Source organism: Labrus bergylta, chromosome 8 (genome assembly GCF_963930695.1).
Source record: "Labrus bergylta chromosome 8, fLabBer1.1, whole genome shotgun sequence".
Taxonomy (NCBI): domain Eukaryota; kingdom Metazoa; phylum Chordata; class Actinopteri; order Labriformes; family Labridae; genus Labrus; species Labrus bergylta.
The window spans coordinates 18147373-18168080 of NC_089202.1; the positions used below are offsets into that span (position 1 = coordinate 18147373).

A 20708-nucleotide genomic window follows, 5' to 3' on the forward strand; every position below is an offset into this window, starting at 1 on the left:
AAAACATCAGAATAAACATACAAGACAAAACCAAAATATGAGATGAAACAATATTCAAAGTCTTATGTCTTGCTATTAGGAATGATTAAAAACCTCACACTTTGCACATTTCCGCCTCAGTCACAATCAGAAAATTCAAGTCAGTTAAAACATCATGTCTGTACACCTGACATTATCTCACCACACACACATTCATATTTTACATATTGCATATAACTGTGCAGCACATTCTCCTCCCCTCCTGATGACTGCGGAGGGGGAATTTTTTTTATAACTGCAAACATTATGTAATAGTTATGTCTCCCTGCCAAATCTCCAAATTCAAATCCGCTGCCCTCTAAACAGGTTAAATGAGATAATCTGTAACTAATCCAGCTATCGCTGCCACTCATCTCTTAATCCAGGTTTATAAAATAGAGATTACATCAAATTTGCTGGCAGGTGTGAAGGCCCCTTTATGTGGTTTCAAAAGCACTTTGGGATTTAAGATATCATAAAAAGCAGATTTATTGTGTATTTATTTCTACTGTATGATCTCAGGTTAATCTTGTGGATATTGTATGCCTACATTATCCACTCAAAATATTAATTAGTTTCATGAACTATCTCTTTCAGAAGTCCCACTTTGTGAACCAAACCCTTTGTTTCTGGCCAACACCATTACTGCCCTATTATTAAACATGTTTCTGAGTATTTTAAGGTATGTGTTTCTAGGTGTAAATGTATTAAATGAAAAAAGCATTCATATTATATGAATATATTATATTATCCATCCTTCATTACAAAAATGAGTTCATACTGCATTTGTGTCAAGAGAAAACAGGGTTTGAAAGTGGAAAGGAAACGTTCAAACTTTGGTTTATCGTTTCATAATTTATCAATATGACGTGTTGAAAGACAATCATGGGGGAAGTTTAAGTAGAATAGTTGTGTGGTTATTAAAGGGGGCTTATTTGCTGTACTGTGAAGTGACAGGACTTTACTTTCCTGTGTACAATAAATTATTTTCATAAACTTCCTCCATGTTCCTACTTCAACACTTTCATCATGTGTATTAGATTTCTTCTTCACAAACATTTAGTTGCTCTTGGTCTTCAGATCTGCGAGCTTGCTGGTGACAAAGTTCCACTTAAAGGATGCATCGGTGTTTCCTCCTCCCAGTGAGACATATTTGGAAAAGCTGTTGTTGCTGCTGCTCCTTCCTCCTCCTCCTCCTTCGCTCTCCTCTCCCTCAGCGGTCTGCCCATCCTGAGAAGCTGTCACCTCCTCCCCTGTGCCTTCTGTCACCCCCTCCTCACCTTGCACTGCTGCCACCTCATTGGTTGCAGCGGCAGCAGCGGCTGCAGCTTCCGCCTGCTTTTTGGCAGCCCAGTTAGCGGCAAAGCTATCCCAGAATGCTGAGCGCCTGGTGGGTCGAGGAGGCTCCTCTGGCTTTATTGCAAGTGGACTGGGAATTGAGAGAAAGTGGTGGAATGTATTTCAGTAGTAAAACATGAGTTTGCTTTTCAATTAACCATTTTTAACTGACTGTTTATTGAGTTTAGATCATATTCTAGTTCTTTACTCCATATATCTTTACTATAATTAAATGATAATGCAACAGACAACACTTTGACGACAGAAAAAAAGCAAAAGTGGGAAGAAACACCCTTGAGGAAGGTCCAGAGGGGAGAACTGTAGTCAATAAATTCAGGTCTGAACAGGTTATCAGTATGCAAGATTTATGACTACCTTTACAGTATGGATATAAAAGTTACATAGAATGTAGTGATTAGGTAGCATAAGGGGTTTTCTCGGTCAGAGCCAGCCATTCTTTTCCCCCGTTCCCAGCCTAAACTAAGCAGCGGCTGGTGTTAGCATAGAAAGTTGCAATCATATTTTGCAGCATGAGAGAAGTAGCATTTATTTAGAAAATCTCAAACCTGTGCTTCAAATAAAATTATTTAGGATACATGCTATTGAGGCTATTCTTAAAAAAATCCCCAGAGTACCTTAAGCTTAGACTTTTAATAACGTCTTAGCCCAGATTCGCTTTGGAATAAACCTCTCATTATTTATTAAGTTATAAAATCACAGCAAAAGCATAATAAAATTGTAATCCCAGATCATTTCACAAATGTTACGATAAAAATAACACCCCATAGTTCTACAATCTAACCCTGATTATCCTAAATAAACCCCACAAGTGCCTAGACATCCAAGAGAGGTTGGAAGCAACAAGAGGAGACAGATCTCTACTCACTGGTCTGCGACCGGCGGGCTCTCCGTCTCCTCTAGAAGCTGGTGTTCATCTTCTTTGTTGAAGAGAGATGATAGTCTGTTCCAGCTTTTAGTCCCGGCCCCCTGCATCTGCACACAACACCAAACATGCACAGAGAATCAACAGAGGGTACAAAGAAGCGGTTTCAGAGGATACTTAAACATGCAGAAATTATTATGTCTAACCCAGGCTGTTGACAGTCAAAACTCCACAACTAAATGTGTCCTCAAGTTTACTACACTCATGGAATATATATGTTCCAGAAATTCCTTGTTCACATACTTTCCTGGCCAACTGGGACACAGCGTTTGGTCCCTCATCCTCCTGCACTGGACTTACATCATTCTCCACCTCTGTAACCTGTCAAACCATAAAACAGACATTTCAATTAATGCACCTTACCTGCCTAAACAGCACACTTTTATATGTATCATCCTTTCTGATGTCAATCTTGATGCACAGGTTTCGTGAACACAAGGTCGCCATCTAGTGCTTATTGTGGATACTACAACCTGCAGAAAAACTAAAAGCAAACATCTCTAAATGGTAATAATCATCGAGAATAAACCATAGAATTTACCAGCCTTAAGGTACGAAATAAATAAATATACATGTTGTTTCTTAGGAAGGTATGTATTTATCTGTATGTATGGGCATGCCTTCTTCATACTAATCATCTCATATTTCAATACTATGTGTGAAGCAGGGGAGACATAAAAATAGCAGTGCATGACATCTCTGCACATCCTTGTAAATTGAAATGATCTCTCCAAACAACCACGGTAATCCCTGCTAGTCCCTGTAGATGCTCTGACTGGCAAAGCGAGAGACAACGGGCCCTGGTTATCTGTCTGTCTGTGTCGTCCACCATGTCAATCAGTCAGTGGAATGCCAACTAATCCGTTTGTTCAGCTCCCGTGCAGGATCGAGTTTCTCGGCTCTGCAGAGATCTGGGTCAAAGCAACACTCTGTCTGTTTCGTGGGTACCAAACCAAGCAGTCCATGAAAAGCAGGTGTGGAAGAGTTAGGGGAAATACAGTCATTTCATTTGTCTAAAGACTGTAACTGATATTATGTGTAGCGATCATTATAAAGATGCAGTGGGTGTAGTTGATGCCTCTTTTAGTAACATTATTTCTTAATTAAGTCAGGATTGGGCCACTTTGAAAAGCTTGCAAGATAAATCTGTACGGGTAGATGACATGGTGAGGAGAGAAGCCAGAAGTTTTCATATAAATAATTTGATATTTAACTACTTTTCTAATACTTGTTAGGACCCCTGTCAGTCACATGCCTTCAGGATTGTCCCAACTTTCCCTCCCCATAAGGCTCCCCTGTAAACGGACTCCAGGTACATCAATTAAAGTAATCATTCAATGTACCTTTCTGAAATGTTATATCTTTGGTGAGATGTTTGATATTTGTACCTATTTGGGCGGCAAATGAAACCATCAAAGCAGATATCAATGGGATATATCAGTTTGTGATCACTATAAAATATCATAAAATAATGGCAGAGAAATAATAAGCAGGAAGTTCTAAAAAGCAGGTCTGTCCTCTCTGAAATGTGGAGCAGAAGTTTACGGTACCATAAGACTCCAAGGAAAGTAGCCTTAAGATTTTAATGTATTTATGTTAATGCAGTAACTTTCCACCACTGAAGAAAGCATGAAACATGCCTTGTAATGTTGTCTTCTCTAACAAGCTGTTTCATTGGTGCAATGATTCATCTTTCTTCCAGTGACAATATCAACATCAGTGGATTATTCTATTTTCAAGTCCACATGAGGAAGTAAGTAGGAGGCCTAACTTCTGCCTCCAAATTCCCCTTGCATGGAAAATACAGTAGCTTAGCGATCTCATCTGACCCTGTGATGAATAAAAAATGATGAGTAAACAAAGCCTGGTGACTCTCTGACTACAGTGTTAAAACTATACTTACATCCACTTTCTGACAGTCAAATATGGAACCAGTGAGAGGAAACAAAAAAAATGAGAAATTGGGTTCATTACCTCTTCTGCAGCTTCATCCTCATACTCCGGGTTGAGGGTCTTCATCACTTTGCTCTTATACACTTTCAACATTGAATTCATACTTGCAGGCGTCGTGTCTCAGCAGTCAGGGTGAGATGCCTCTGTGGTCCCCACTCCTCAAAGTGTCCTCTTTCCAGCTTCAGCTCAACTCAGTTTGGCCGACTTGGACCTGTTCCCATTCGTAAAGTTCTCAGTAGCTCAGCAGTGAAGGGAATCTTTTTGACATAACGTTCCTCCTGGTCAGATTGATCTCTCGTCTCATCAAAGCAGCAAGGAGTTGACAGCTGCTTTCGTCCCTGCAGAGTGTCTGAACAGGTAAAGCGAGGAAGCTGCGCTGTTTGTGCACGCGCTAGCACAGGTGTACTCGCACACAGACGCACACACACATAGACACACATGCTGAATTCAACGTCACGGTTCAGAATCCCTGCCTTGGTTACCTGGAAACAGGTGTAGATTTCCTCATGTATATTTCAGAGGTTCTCTTGCCCAGAGCCAGAGGTCCATTGTCAGCGGTGTTGGCAGACTGGCTCCTGTAAACCTGATGCACAAAATACTACACACACAAATGTACACAGACATACTTGTGTTTTGATGAAGAACTCACTTGTACAAATGTTATGCTGCAGCATCTCTGTGACTTGAGCATGTTTATGTTTTCTTACAAATGAAGATAAGACTTCATGCTTCCATCAAATGTGGGTCTTAACTCTTTCTTATTTATCTGTGAAGAAAGAAAATTGCCAGATTCAGGTGCACTGCACATTTTTTTTTTTTTTTTTTAAACTGGGTTACCTGGCAACGTGAAAGGGCCGGCAAGTGTCGTGTGGATAAAGAGAGAAGTATAAAGCTTTGATGACTGATTAGGTTTCAACAGCTACACACAACAATACACCTGAATACACAACCAACAGGGCTGTAGGTTTAACACATACATCTACGTTAACTTGACATCTCACTTGTTATTTTCATTGCTGCAATTGTTAAAGTGCTGCAACAAATTTATATTGGCTTTAACAGAGGTAATACAACAGTAGTGTGCTTGCTCCACATATGTGACGCTATCTGACAATAATCTTGATTCTACATACCTAGCTTATCCTAGCTTGATCACTATGCAGAGTTGGTCAGTAATGAAGCTGTAAGGCCAGCTGACCCATAAGATCAACATGAATTATGAACAAGCTTGTATGGACGACTCATGTTTGCACATGGACAGAGGGATGTGGGTTATTTGAAGAGCAGCCAGTTCTATGTTGTGGCTGCAGCAGCTCATGTTTCAGACTGGAAAAAATACAAATTAACAGTAACTGAGAGACAATGGCTGTGTTTACGATCAAATTGGAAGAAAATGAGATGTTGCTTCATTTTTTCGTTGCATTTCTCATTTGCTTCTCTCTCATTGTAGAACGAATCTGTCATTAACAGCTAAATGAGCGACAGGAAAAAATACCAGATAGTCGTTGAAAAATTATCAAAATAAAATAAAATAATTAAATGGACGTGTTTTGTTCTTCAGCTAAACTCAATTCATTGCCAACCTGTTTTATTGCAGATACAACTTTTAACAATTGTTTTTACGTGTTTCAATGCCAATGTTTCTCTTTTGTTTTGGTTCAGGATTTGTTTTTAATTAGATTATTTTGGATGCCAAAATGTAGCTGTTACTGTTACTGGCTCCATAAGGAAATAGCTTCTTTTCTTTTTTATTGATATCACAAATGGTCTATTAAGTGGACCTACAGGGCCCAAAGTACACTGAGACCATAAAGTAGCCTACATTTTAATTATATTGAATATAATTACAAAATATAGTTTAGAAAAGAATATGACATAAGAGAAGTAAATAATAAAAATTATTTTAAAAAAAAGGACTTGCAGATCAGATTCATAGTTTTACTGTCAAATTTACTTCTTGACTTTCTTTAAATATCAATTAAAAAAAGGTTTTAATCTCTACAGGTTATTTATTTAATCATAGAAACCAACCAACTTAAGTTCTTCAACCTTTAATAGCAGATCCGATCAAATATCACATCCAAACATTTACAAATGTTTTTACCTAAAATACTGTGCTGGCTTGTTGGTAAAAAAAAATTCTCCAAAGAATGTGCAAAAACCAGTTCTTTTGCTGCATTTACCATTTATTGGTCACTTTTCTCAGCATTTTCAGATGCAATAAACTTATAGAATCAATAATTTACACATTTAAGGAGGTGATACTTCTTGACCATTAAAATATTTTTCTTAGCCTCTGTAAAGTGGATCTAGGCTTCTTGTGTGAAATACAGAAGAACATGAAGTGAGACAATAATATGATCTTTCAACCAGGGGACGCTGTTTATTTGTTTTCAGGGCTTTGCCTACATTAAAGCAGTCTAAACAGCTTTGTCTTGAAAAGCTTTTACATTAGGAAAAGCCTAAAGAAAATACACAAATGTAATGGAATAACGTCCGTAGTGGCTGTTTAGCAACCGTGCATACATTTTACCGGCACTTTTTAAAAGAGGTAGCCTAGTAACAGTACACAGTTTATTGTAATTTCTTTGGTCGTTTTGCCCATTTTAAGTGTTTTTGTTCCCAGCAGTAACGACGAGGAGAGATTTACACAGGTGAATAAATTTACTTTTATAGTTTGGGCTATAAAGACACTTCCGTAATCTAAACAAACAATCTACTCAGTTCAATAGTTACGTTGGCATAGTAACACGACAGCGCTGGGCTACGTTGGCATAGTAACACGACAGCGCTGGGCTCTGTCCGTGGTGCTGATTCAATTCATTTCAATCCATAAAGGTAACACTGACAATATCGCCTAAGCATCATTTAAGGGTTGGCAACACTAAGCTGCAGTCATATTTACGAAACGGGCGTGAAATCAGATGAAAGATAACACACAGGTTTCTCAGACTTACCAGTTCATTTTGCTCAAACCTACCGCCATTGTTATTTTTCAAAAATGTCACGTTCTATTTTTCTATGACGTAACTGGGCTTTGATGCTTCCAGGCATTCCTTCATCACAAAGCACCAACGCGATTTTCTCTCAATTCCTCTTAAGAGCAGAGCAGAACAGTTACAATTCACAACCATTTTTAATTGACTTAATTGTCTTTTGAACTTCTGCTATTTGTCGACATGTCTTTGCTTCCACGGATGCAAACAACTATTATTGGTCGCCTTGTCCAACCTCGTTGGGAAAATGTTTCCTGCAGTACACCTGACTTATCCAAACCAGCAGCGTCTGCACCCATTACTCAACGAAGTTCAACATCTTGGCCCATGGCAGTGCCAAAGAGCCCTATAATACCACGCCGATCAAAGATGGACCTGAACAAAGAAAGTATTCGTAGCCGCAGAAACTGGGAACGTTATTTTTCCACTTCTACTACGTCTAACTTATCAGAAACCTCTGTACCCCATGAATTTCCCAGTAGGCCTAATCAAGTACAAGCCAAATCAAGGAAAGACATGGCAGGTGAAAGGAACGAGGCTCTCAGATTGCTGGATCAGGATACTACCCCCAATACATCTCCCTACTTGTCTATAGCTCCGCGCCCATTTATTGCCTTAAATGAGCCAGTCAGGGAAATTTTGGAAACTGCTGACCCAGACAAACCAAAGTCTGCTCTTCGGCTTTACGGCTTTGCTTGCGAAAAAATCTCATCCTTTTCCAACATGGCCCGATACGGAGTCAAAGCAAGAATTTTAGACTTGTGTTCATTGATCAGGGATGGAATTGAAGATAGTTTCTCCAGGACAAGCTTGGCAAATAGTTGTTCCCTGAGCAGAGAAGAGATTCAACATGCCATTGACAGTGCTATTAAGAAAGATCCAACAATGGGTCTGCTTTTTATTTTAGCTATTGGGGTTTACAGCTCTTCTTGTAATCTCTCCAGAAATGTTGCAGCAGTCATTTCCTGGATCAAAGAAGCCTTTAGGAACATGTCTACAAGGATCTACTACCCAGATGAGCACCAACGTCTGTTTTTTATTTTGGGTAGTTGTGTCTACAGAGGTAATGATTTTCTCTGTGACAAAATTCCATCTGCTTTTTCATGGACCCTGAGGAAGGTATCATCAGTTGTAACCTTTGTCAGAGAAAGAATTGCCGGCCGTTTTTTTGTTAAAGACGTAGAAGAGGCAGTAGAAGACAACAAACAAGACTGGGACCTAATAGAGGAATATATGTTTCGAGAACCAGAAAGTTTCTGGGTTGTAGAAGCGTCTCGGTCTTTTGCCAAGTATGTTCGAGCTGCTTTTTCCAGGCCTTACAGGAAAGTGGCCTCTGTGTACTCCAGGATCAGAGCAAGAATGGGACTTGATTTATCCCACACAAAGCAAAAAGCTTTGGCTTTTTAGGAATGGGTCGCAAATCGACTTGTTGCATCGGCAGGTCTTTAGTAGTTATTTCTGGGTTTAGGGTTTACTCCGGGTGCTCCGGTTCTCCCACATTATTAATTTGGCAATTAAAATATAATATAATACAATTTGTGAAAATAAAAAACAATTATTGAAAATCATGAAAAATATGAATTATTTGCATGTTTTCTTTTAAGTTGCAGTAATTAGTTTAACTCCAAACTATAACTATTTTTATTTTTCAGAGTTAGTTATTGGTAACCACCCATAAGCATTCAGCAAAAGGTTTGCTAGAGCAGGATTTCTTCCATTTTTGAGTTGTTTAATGGTTTGTTTCAACCAAACCTTATGACAAACTTAATCTTTCTCGTTGGTAAATTGTTGGTAAGCATTCCTTGCAGAAAATGTTCCCCCTTTGTCTCTCTCCAGCGGGCTGCAGTGTGATCCCTTGCACCAACTGTTTCTTGCTGTCCTTTGGCAACAACGAGTCGACCATGATTTCTCTGCTCCTCATGTTTGGGTGAAACTGCTTTGTAACGCCCTGGATGTGATGACGGTGGAGCTTTACCGCTCTTCGGAGGTAGGAAATTAAGACATGCCATGAAGTGTCTTTGACATTTTGAGGATTCGACCAGTGGAGGTAAATTAGTTTTAAAGGACTTGCCCATCAATGATTTGCTTGGCTTACAGAGATGGATGACATTGTGACATGAGAAACGTACTGTAATCAAAAAATTAACCAACGCAAGAACATGTTTCTTTTGTGCTGGGCCTATAATCATGGTGAAAAGCAACATTTGAGGTGTCAATTTATATTGCTCCATCCTGTGGCTGAAAAGAGTCCTTACAGCTTTTTACATTGTTACAAGCAGATATTTAAGTCAGCAATAAGTGTGTGTTGTTATTACTTTAATATACCAGATGTGCTGGTGTGGCATGAAGACCAGATCAGTTTTACACCTCCACACCAACAGTTCTCTAATCAGACACAATATTATCACAGTACTGCTGAAAATGTGACAAAACAGTTCCCTGTTGACATTCATGCTGTAACACTGCTGTTGTGTGTGATACAACACTCCTTGAATTATCCTGTATAATGAAAAACCTGCATCTGCGTTTTTATTCGTTAGCTTTTTATTTTTTATGATAACATCAACATACAAACCCTACATGTGTGGTATAATATGGTGCAGATACAATAATAACCCAACATCAGTGATTTGGTTTGATCAACATTGCTCTACACATTAAAAAAAGATTTAAAAAAAGATTTGACTTACTGGACATTTGTTATTAATTAGCAAGGTTATTCAGACAAAGAGGAAAAGTGATGACAAACATAGCACACACTCTGCTACAGGACATAACCTTTGATAACCACAAGGTGGCTCAAGAGTCCTTTAACGGGTTGTTCAGGGCTCAGTTGTTCAAAAGTAATGTGATTGTTGGAAAGGATGAAATCTTGAACTCAGGTTGTTAAAAAAAATCATGACTTATTATTGATAAAATAGGTAATCCAATCTTGTTTTATTATCAAGTAAAACCTTTAGTTTGTGATGTTCAAACTTTTCAGTGGCTTACAAATAACTTGACCCACCCCCCCCCCCTTTTTTTTTTCCTTATACCAGCAGAGGTCAGGATTCAGCCTGGATTACAGGGAAAATTTGATTTATATATAATATAAGGTGTTATAAAAGCCACACAATGGCGGTCACCAATTTGTTTATGCTGACTTTAACTTCAATATTCCTTGGTAAAGTTCATTGCATTTTACTATCATTTTAGTCGTTGTAATTGTGCTGTCTTCTTCTGTCGCACAACTGTTTGTGTTTTTGTTTTACAGCAGCCAGCAAAGATGTGTCTGAAGTCCTCCAGTCTAAAGGTCTCTGTAAATCTTTTATCTCAAAGCAGTCTCCGTCTAATTCATTATCTGCATATGCGCAAACTCTATGTTCGTGTTTTCCTGGGCATATTTGAACTTTTGGCCTACTATTCAAGTCTGTTCAGTTTGGGATTATTGATAACACAATCATATAAGACACAATGGAGATATTGGATGACATGCTGAAAAGCTGTCTGAAACTTGTAATTCATTATAAGCAGACAGTATTTCAGATATGTTTACTAACACATAATTAGAACGATAATTTGATTAAATTAGAATATGAGGGAGAATTTCCTAAAAACCAGCCAGGGACATGCAGGGTGGCTTTCTCAACACTGTAAAAAAAAACATAGTTGTTATAACTTAAAAAAGTTAGTGTCCGGGCTGCCTTAACATTTTAAGTTAACTGAACTTAAAAAGATAAGTTGAGATAAATGTATGATTGTTCCAAAGAAAACATTTTTTTCTAGTCAAATAAACTTGACATCAAGTCAGTTGTACTTAAATCTTTAAGTAAACAAAACTTTTGATCAAAATTCAGTTTCTGCAAATGATCTAGTTAAGGCAAAATGGTCTATCAATTTATTTTGACTTGAAATCAAAAATTCAAAATACTTTATAAAAAGTTGAATCCACCTAAAATATTGAGGTAAATGAATTCATCAATTTAAATTGAATTTATATTTTAGTCAACGCAAATCAGTTTAGTTTATACATTTTTAGTGATTCTCTTTACTTTTGTGGAAACTTTCTTTCAAATAACAATTAAAAAAAGGTTTAATCTCTACAGGTTATTTGTTTTATCATAGAAACCAGCCAACTTAAGTTCTTCAACCTTTAATAGCAGATCCGATCAAATATCACATCTAAACATTTACAAATGTTTTTACCTAAAATACTGTGCTGGTTTGTTGGTAAAAACATTTCCACCAAAGAATGTGCAAAAACCAGTTCTTTTGCTGCATTTACCATTTATTGGTCACTTTTCTCAGCATTTTCAGATGCAATAAACTTATAGAATCAATAATTTACATATTTAATGAGATGATCTTATGGTAAAACAAACACTTCAGAAAAGATCTGAGACAATGTCCAAATATTTCTAGGCTGCTTTCAGAAAACTCCCAACCTCAGTGTAGTGCCTACACAGCTTTTCCTCAGTCCATGGACACTTGAATGGGGCAGTGGTCACCACCAATATTCATTAGGTTCTTCTGTAAGACTTTAATAAATACTGCACTTTCTTGTTGGAGAGAAAACCATCTTGTATGTCTTGGTGTAGATTTTTATAACACTAATCTCTTCACAGGGTGATAAAGAAAATGTTCTAACTCACTGGATGAAGGACCCTCATCAGGCCAAGATCTGCTCACTCACTCTGTCAGCGATGGCTTAATTCCAGGTAAGTACAGTATATACATCGCTTAACACTTTAAATGTCCTTTCAACTCCTGAACATTTATTATCATCTTAACATTTAGAAACAAAAAGATACACATTAATGGGCTCATGTTTTTGGACAGTAACTCACAGTAGTGTTATCAAACCTAAAAAGCAAAGGAGGCTGAGCATTTGCTGTTCAGGCTGGAACTACCTTCCTGAGGATCTCAGACTTGCAACATCAGTATCTTCTTTGAAATCCCCTTGAAATACTTTTATCAAAAGGCCTTCCTGTTATTTTGATGGTGATGTTTTATTTTATTTGTTTATAGTCTCCGTTCATCAGCACTTGCTTTAATTTATATTTTACTCTATAGCCGTTTGCACACATGCACTCACAATATCTAGATAATTTTAGGACTGCTCCAGAGATTCTCCTGACCTGGCTGTTCACATATGCTTCTCACAGTGGGAGACTATCCTTGTCAGAAGTGAGGGAGGGCTGGGGTCTCCTGAGGTAGGACATGACAGGAAAAAAACGACGCTGATGTGGCGGACGGAGCAACTTTATTGATATAAAGGTAAATATTCTCATTCTAACGTCGTGTAGATACTTCCGCATTATCTTTTTTACGTCACGTCTTACCTCAGGAAACCCTCCGACCCCCCAAAAAGTGCATATTTTATATACTGAAATATTGCTAAAAAAATATTTTGTCATGTTACAGGTGAACTCATGATGAGATACGGCTATTCATATCTACTTCTAACAGTAAAGTACTCATGGTGTAATGTTTAACCTTATGAAGCAAATAGACTGTTAACATATTTGGTACCACTTTTAGTTTACAATTTTTATTTTAAGACAGAGATAATGCTTTGTGGTGGTATATCCATGAATTAAACTGTATTGGAATATATCTTTGCTGCATCGTCCGTCTTATGTGTTTATCATTGATGTTTTTCCAACTGCATTTTAAGCTGGTTTTGGCTGTAATCATTCTAATTGAACTGACTTTGACAGTATGGAGTGTGGAGTTCTTCATGCTGGACAAAGAGCCGGCTCCAGAGATGATCGCCGCCACAGTGGAGAGCAGTATCCTGCCCCCTGTTCTGTGAGATGGGTTGTGATGATTGTCCATTGGTGATAACAGTGGCTGTTGGTGAGCTCTGTAGTGTACTGACCCAGTTGATAAATGATTCCCCAAAACCAAATCTGTGGAGTGTGTTTCTTAGAAAGGACCAGTTTACTCTATCGAAAGCTTTTTCTGCGCCAGATAGTGATGGGTTTATGTAAACTGGGTGAATTCCATTTGAATGAGACTGGAGCATGGTCACTATGATGATGGGGTGGATCTTGTTGTCTGAAATGTTTGACTTGCTGGTGATAAAGAAGTCAATGCATGAATCACTCAATGAATATGAGTGATGGACTGGTGAAAAAATTAATATTCTTTTGTGGTTGGGTGCTGCAGGCGCCCACTATCGCCAAGACCAAAATCACTCATGAACTGGTTTATTGTTTCAGTGCAACAATGAACTCAACTCTCTCGAGACAGTGCGAGATCCATGATGGCGGCATCCAGCTGCTAGATGACAACAAATGACTCTGACTGGACTTTTAAGCATTTTGTTTTTCTGTAGTCTCTCTACAAACTCCATTTCCTTTTTCTTTTTCTAAAATCTGAATACAATCTCAACCGGTGTGGACCCCCTGGAGAACTGTTTTGACGACCTCGACAACTTTTTTGACCACTGTTCCAAAAGACTCTGCATCATGAGCACGGCAACTTCACTCACCAAGAAATCCGGGAAATCCAGCCACTCCAGATTACAAAAGAGCACGTTCAGTCTCACTGCCCAGCACAGGTACATCTCCATTCACATCCTCGAAAGCCCCTTGCTGCACCAAGAGAAATACTCCTCTCAATCAAAAATAGAGCTCTCCATTTTTAAGTTAATATGAATCACTTTTCAAAGTTGGAAAACTTTCAATTAGTTGAGGTGACAGAAACGTATAATATTGAGTTAACAAAACATTTTCATAGACTTGAAGTAAAACTAACTTAGAATTTTATGTTATCATGCCTTTTTGTTTTTACAGTGTAGAGGTTGTAGCCAGCTTATTTGGGCTGTCCACATAGAAATGTATTTGTTGGTTAAAAAAAAAATGTAAAGGGAGATTATTCCATAATTTGGATCGTCTGCAGGTTATAATAAACTGAGATTGAAAAAGTACAATAATATAGGCTACATAAAAATGTATAGTCTCCAAGGAAATTTAAACTATCCTACTACTTTTTGGTCTGGACACATTTATTCTTTGGGTCTTAACATAGAGACGTATGAGGGGGAAATTACAGTCAGCTTTACATTTATTTTAGAGGATTTATCAGATACAAAGTCCCCAGTGTCAGAAACTGGCCACAGTGTACTTTATCATTAACATAATTTTGATAAAAAAATAGAATAATAATCTTTTACCAATAAGCGTTCTTCGATCGCTCTTAAATTCAGGGCGCAGGTACAGAATGCCCAAGATGAGGACTAAAAGAGGCATTACATCCTTTGTACCGCGCAGTATTCAGCTGCTGATTAAGAGCTGATTATACAGGACGAACTTGGCACTCTGCACTTTATTTAACTTGCTGAAATCCCTCATTGAATCATGTGATGCTTTAGTGTGTTTTTATGTGGTCTCATGTGCTGTCCAGCAAATGTTTGTTTGTATTGTGTTTTTTATGCTCTCTGTGCAAATCAAATTCCCCTAGGGGCAATAAAGGTTTCATTCATTCATTCATTCATTCTCTGTAAAGTTGATCACATGTTTTACTTCATTTAACCACTTACTGGTGCATGACCCAAATGTTAGAGTCCATGCTTATATCTGTGAGTGTGTGTCTGCATATGCATGTTGTGCATCATATTCATGTGATCCTTTCTTGCTGTCGAGTAATGACCTTTGCCTTGCTATATATATATATGACCACTAGGGGGAGACAGTGTTCCTGTGCTCCAGTTCTGTGCCTCAGATACATACAGGGAACACAATGTACAGAACGCCATGTACAAGTGTATCAGTGTTTATCATATACATGCTCACGTGCACAGTGTCAACACACTGTCCCGTTCAAAGTCATCTGAGAAATCAGCAGCTGTTGGAAATTATTGGAGAAGTGCTTTCTCAAGCTATATCAGGTCATATGAGTGTGAAAACGCACAAGCTTTGCTGTTTGGGGGGAGATGTTATTGTTCTGCAGAAATAAGATGAAAGATTCTTGTCCGTCCTGTGAAAGGAAAGTGTCTCGAACAAGAAGGCTGAAGTAATTAACTCGATTCAGCATCTTTGTGTAAGCTGACAGCGCTCCTCCTTCACAGTCGGGAGTACAAGGGGCGACAGTGGGACTGAGACTGAGGGGAAAGGATGTTGGCCTCTCCAGACCTCACGCATGTCCGACTGATTCTCCCCTGACTACCTCTGGAGCTGCAGTCAGGAATATAACCAGAGGAATGCCATAAGATAAACCAAGACGTTGTCATATATGGCTAGCAAGTAAACATTCATAGTGTGTCCCACTACTGCTGCTAGGTGCTCCTATAGGAGGCCTAATATCAGCAACTTTCAAGAAATTCTGAATTATACATCAAAACTCCTCTTTATTATATAAAAAGCACAATCAGAGTAAAGTGACTGCATAACTAATGAGTTAGTCTTGCATTCAAAGTTTTACCCGAGTTGGGAGAACTCAAGAACAACACAGAGAACATGACTGCAACTTCACTGACTTTGTGGCTTATTTTGAGTCATTTCAATCAGATTCCCACATAACACTGGAACACTGGGATGGATTATACTTCATGTTCTGGACTTTGAGGGTCAAACATGCTTGAGCATACGGATTGCCAAGTGTGATTGTGCCCTAGTATAGCAAGTGATTTGAAGTGTTTGAAAAATAGATTATTCAGTCAAGTAAAACTAGCTTGAATTGTACTTCAGTGACCCTACATAGTAACTCCAATAATATTTGTCTATTAGTTTATATGTTTATGAGCGAAATACTGCTAACACCATAATCGGTGAAGGTATACAGGCACTGCAGGGATTCTATAAACACTCAGAGGTCAGCGGGGGCGAACATGAATACATCATACTTGCTAATATGGAGTCGTGGACCTTAGCGACAGGCCATAATTTAAATCCTCATCCTTCTTAACTCGTGAGCTGGAGTATCTCGTCTCCCCTTCTCCTCCCAGCTGCTCATGTCCTCTGGTGTCGATGTAACGCTCGTCAATTTAATAGTCTGTTGTTCGCCCTCCTGCTGGGACTTGGATTGGGCGATTGAATTCCAACGCTGTGTGGTGGCCTGGACTTTATCAAGCTGATGCATGTGCAAATGCTAAATGGACAGAATGTTTCCATCCTAAAATAGACGTGACTATAAGACAGATTCATGGAAAGAAGAAATCTGGCTGAGCTAGGACCTCAGTATGATCCACGTGTTGAAATTTTAGGAGCAACATGGAGCCTATTGAACTTCTCTCTATTTACTCTGTGTATTAAAGTGGCGAGACAACCTCAGTGAAATGGCTAAATGTTGAAGGTTACACCAAATGTAGTTCAACACCTGCCATTCCCTTTTTATCCAAAGCTATAAACAGATTGATCAGTTTGTTGTGGGGTTCAATTTCAGAGTGCGGGTCAGAGGGGGCAGACGATAGGTCGTTATGTTATATAGGAGGTAAAATTATGAGTTGGACATTTAAAAATACTCTTATTCAGATACTCGCTGACAGAAAAAGGAGAAAATCAACACTACTCTGTGGTTTGTACGGTAAATGTATGTGGCTACAGCCAGGGGAGCGTTATCTTAGCTTAGCATAAAGATTTGAAACAGAGGAAAACTGCTAGCCTAAACTTGTCGAAAGTTGAGACACTCCCATACCTTACTTATGGTAAAGCATAGGTTGTATTTAGTGGACGTAGCTTCTTTGTATCAAAAGTGAAGCAAATAACAAATTGGCTTAAAGCTGCAATACTTCTAATGACCAACAGAGGGCGATTCAAACGAAAACTCCAGATATATTCAACTACAACAATTTGACATCCCCTTCAGTTGATTTTTTTGTCTCTTTTCTTAATCAGTGTATGGTCTCAACTGCTGGTTTTAAGCCTTCTTTGTTACAATGTTTTTGTGTGCGTATGTTTTTTTTTTTGTGGAAATACTTTCTCAACCTAACCTTCAATCAATCGAGGCAAAGATGGGCCTTAAAACTGGCAAACAGCTACACCTGTCGGCCAACTCAGCCACACCCATTATTTATGTAAATTTAGGCATAAGTCTTCACCTTGTTTTTATCAAAACAAATGAGTAAACAACTCACACAGTTTTTACAGATATGGGAATTTAAAGATGGGGCTTTAGCTTTATCTTTAAACATTTGAGGTTGCTGCTTGGTCACAACCTGTAGTCTAAAGACAAAGCAATGAGTATCACAATTGTGGTCCAAAAATGGTCACGTCTGGCTAAAAAAGACATCCCTCTTCTTGTACGCCGTCTAGGGGTAAAGGTTATAGTCTTCATCATTCTCTACATTATCCAGTATTCAGCAGATAGCCATTGCATTTGTAGAGCAAGCAGAGAGAGTAAAGTTAATTTTTACTAAATAAAACAGTGTTATTTTTCATTCATTTAAATATTTAATTTTACAAATAAAATTGTGTTTTTATTCTGCTTACAGTCTGTCACAATGCCTGGCTATCACTGGTGCTATTGCTAGGCACTCTGGAAAGATTGTGAACATTAAGGCTATTTATGTTCACAACTCAAGTTTTTGCTTGTTTAAGTTTTGTCACATGTCACCAGGTGACAAACATGCTGCTTGTTTTTTTTTTGCAAATAAAGCCAAAGGCTAAAATTAAATATTAAAAGTCACGTTTTGTTTTTTGTTACCTGTGGGTATGTGTATGAATTTCAACAACGAACGATTATCTAACAAAAAAAGAAGAAATTTAGAAAATCACAAAACCTGCAAAAGTATGTTTTATCTTGAGCTACAATTTTTCTTCCAAGGAACATCAAACATCAGATCTGAAAGTTTGTCTTAACATTTGACACATTGTGAGGAGATCTAAAAAAGTCAGATTAATGGGATCTTTCCCCATTGAGTAAAAATAATTCCTTACTGATATGCCAAAACACTCTTGAACATGCACAAATGTTGCATAAACAAAATACTTGCACACTCCTCGAATCCTTCTATGTTTCTCTCATGTTTTACGAGTCCCTGCAGACGTGTGGGTTACAGTGTTGGCACTTCCCATCCTGCCAACATGTTGTGTAACGTGCAATAAAATGCCCATTCATGGCTCCCAAAACAGGAATCTACTGTTGTAAAATGTTTCCATTAACCGTTTGGCTTCAGTCTCGGCTTTTACATTAGATCTCTCAAGGTTATTTGTTGTCGAGAAATGAAAGCAGTTAAAAAAACAAAAGGTCATTCCTCAAGACACGTCTTTAACAAACATTCTCCGTCATTGAGCTCACGCGATGTAATTATTTCTTACTGTGTCACCTAGTAAAAGCATTATTTTGAAGATCAGGGTTTTTTTGGGATTATAAAAAAGTGGCTGGGGTGCCAATTTATCAAGAAACTTTATGCTATTTCAATTGAAGAAGTAGGTAAAAACAGTCCATCCACCAGTATCTATTAAGTCTTTGTTGGGAGCATTGGGTTTACAGAGTACATTAGGTCCTGACCTCTTGTATTTTCTTTAAAGACACACATGCACGCACGCATGCACGCACGCACTCACGCACGCACACACGCACACACACACACGATGTAATAGTTTGGTCTCTCAGTAAACTGAGGCATTCCGGTGACAGATTGGAGGTCTCAACACAGAAACAATGGACGAGTCCACCAACCAGCTAATGTCAGTACTTAGATACAATAGTTAAACACAATAATTATTTAAGTCTTTCGTTTCCTAAAATGTATAATTCTGTTGCATTTACATCCCAATATAACGTCCTGCAATGCTCAAATGGGGATATGGAGATAGATCATAATCTACCATAAATGTTCCTGGAGTTGAGCACTTAACCGGAAATCTTGTACTTTTGCGGGTTATAAAACAAGAATCACCTTGAATGACTTTGGGAGGGTCACATGTTGTGGCAGGTGAACCTAAACAAAACATATGCAGACTTGTTGTTGGCGTTGGGAGGCTGTGAGGCTGCAGAAGTCATGGGGTACTGTTTACAACATATCCAAGATGGCAGACGAAGAAGAGGACAGAGCAGCTAGCAAGACGGTAGAGTCAAATTCTTGTAGTTTTAAAAAAGTAATTGTGTTAACTCTGTCTTCTAGCTTTGCAGGAGTAATGATCCAAGTATGTAAGATCAGGAAGCAATATTGTGCTAAAAGCTGAGACAGAAAAAGCTGCTGCTTGAATGTAGCAGGTTCAAGTAATGGGAATTTCAGAAGCATGAAAGAGACATCTTATTGGTTAGATTAAAGATAAAAAGGGAAAGTTGTTTGTTCAAGAATATGTGATACCAATAACATGTTCTCATTTACATGTGCTTTTGTGTTCTCACAAAAGTTTACATAATTTACTTAAGATAATCCCGAATACCCTGAGGACACGAGAGAGTCATGCAAATCACAACCCATCTGCTGAAACTGCAAATGTTTTTTTTCCCATCTTCTCGTGTAAAGATTTTTAGTCCACATGCATCCTGTTCAAACTGGCTCTGAACAGTTCACAAGCCGATTTTCACCTCGAGGCCGGAGGCAGTGTCACTCAACAGGAATTTAAAGTTCAAAGCCGAAGACGAAAACCAACAAACAGGCCAAACAGCCAAGAGTTTAAAACTATCGGTGTTTACAGATACAATAAAAACACCTACGTCAAGGCATTATAATGACATGTAGCTGGAAAAAGGTGCTCCAAGCTTTTAATCAAGCTAATTCAGACCATGGGGGGGCAATTCATGTGCGTTCAAGTGACACTTAAAGAGAAGAGACAAGACTGAACAGATTATTTTTTTAATGCATAAAGGAGATTATAAATTAAATTCTGTAAAAATAAAAACAAACACGCTTTTGTCCATTTGATATACTAAATGCCAACACTTAAATCTCAAAAGTCAAGGTTAATGCAAAATTAGAGAAAGACATAAAACAGACACCCGAAGCTATGCAGACATTTTACATGGACATAAACATTAAACATGTAGCATGCATGGCTCCAATCATACAGACTGTAAAGAAGAGAGTACACAAGAGGGTTGTGCACAGTCATCACACACAGGCAAACTTCTTCATCTGGACTCAGAAATTTAAAAACTGGACTTTGGGTTGCAACCAGCTAAATAGGTCATAAAAAAGATAACTTGTTAGGATTATAGAAAGAGACATGCATTGAGACATTTTATTTACTCCATTTTGTCGAGATTTAGACTTTTTTTTTTTTTCGTTATCTCAGAAAACCAAAGATGGTTGTCTCATTATGACAGATTATTGATCTCATCTACATACCAGATACAATGATAACTAGATAGTATTCTGGTAACCAAGGAGAAAAGACAATTACTGTGAGGGACAGGACCATGACATGCCAAACCGCTCTGCGGATACGAGATGAATAAGTTGTGATATTGAGAAACTTGTTGCCATAGAAAAACAGTAAATAAAATGTAAGGACACAAACACATGCATTTATAGAGCATCTGTACGTCTGTGTAAGAACATGTATTGCTTATTGTTAGTAGTCCAA

The 20708-nt window shown here is 38.2% G+C and overlaps 1 protein-coding gene across 1 annotated transcript; it reads right to left on the reverse strand.

Annotated features, from left to right (window-relative positions):
- Positions 1–756: 756 nt before the first annotated feature.
- LOC109983723 (uncharacterized protein C1orf232) lies at positions 757–4637 on the reverse strand. Its single transcript, XM_020633557.3, has 4 exons — positions 4274–4637; positions 2543–2620; positions 2243–2349; positions 757–1447 (listed from the first exon to the last, which is right to left on the reverse strand). The coding sequence occupies exons 1-4, from the start codon at positions 4352–4354 to the stop codon at positions 1078–1080; spliced, it is 636 nt and encodes a 211-aa protein (XP_020489213.1). The 5' UTR covers positions 4355–4637; the 3' UTR covers positions 757–1077.
- Between the last annotated feature and the right edge of the window lie 16071 nt (positions 4638–20708).

Excerpts from the sequence above, each read along its gene's own strand:
- LOC109983723 (XM_020633557.3), bottom strand. The coding sequence starts at position 4,354 with ATGAATTCAATGTTGAAAGTGTATAAGAGCAAAGTGATGAAGACCCTC. Across the intron at positions 2,621-4,273 it reads AGGATGAAGCTGCAGAAGAG|GTTACAGAGGTGGAGAATGA; the intron begins GTAATGAACCCA and ends ATGGTTTGACAG. Across the intron at positions 2,350-2,542 it reads TGTCCCAGTTGGCCAGGAAA|ATGCAGGGGGCCGGGACTAA; the intron begins GTATGTGAACAA and ends TGTTGTGTGCAG.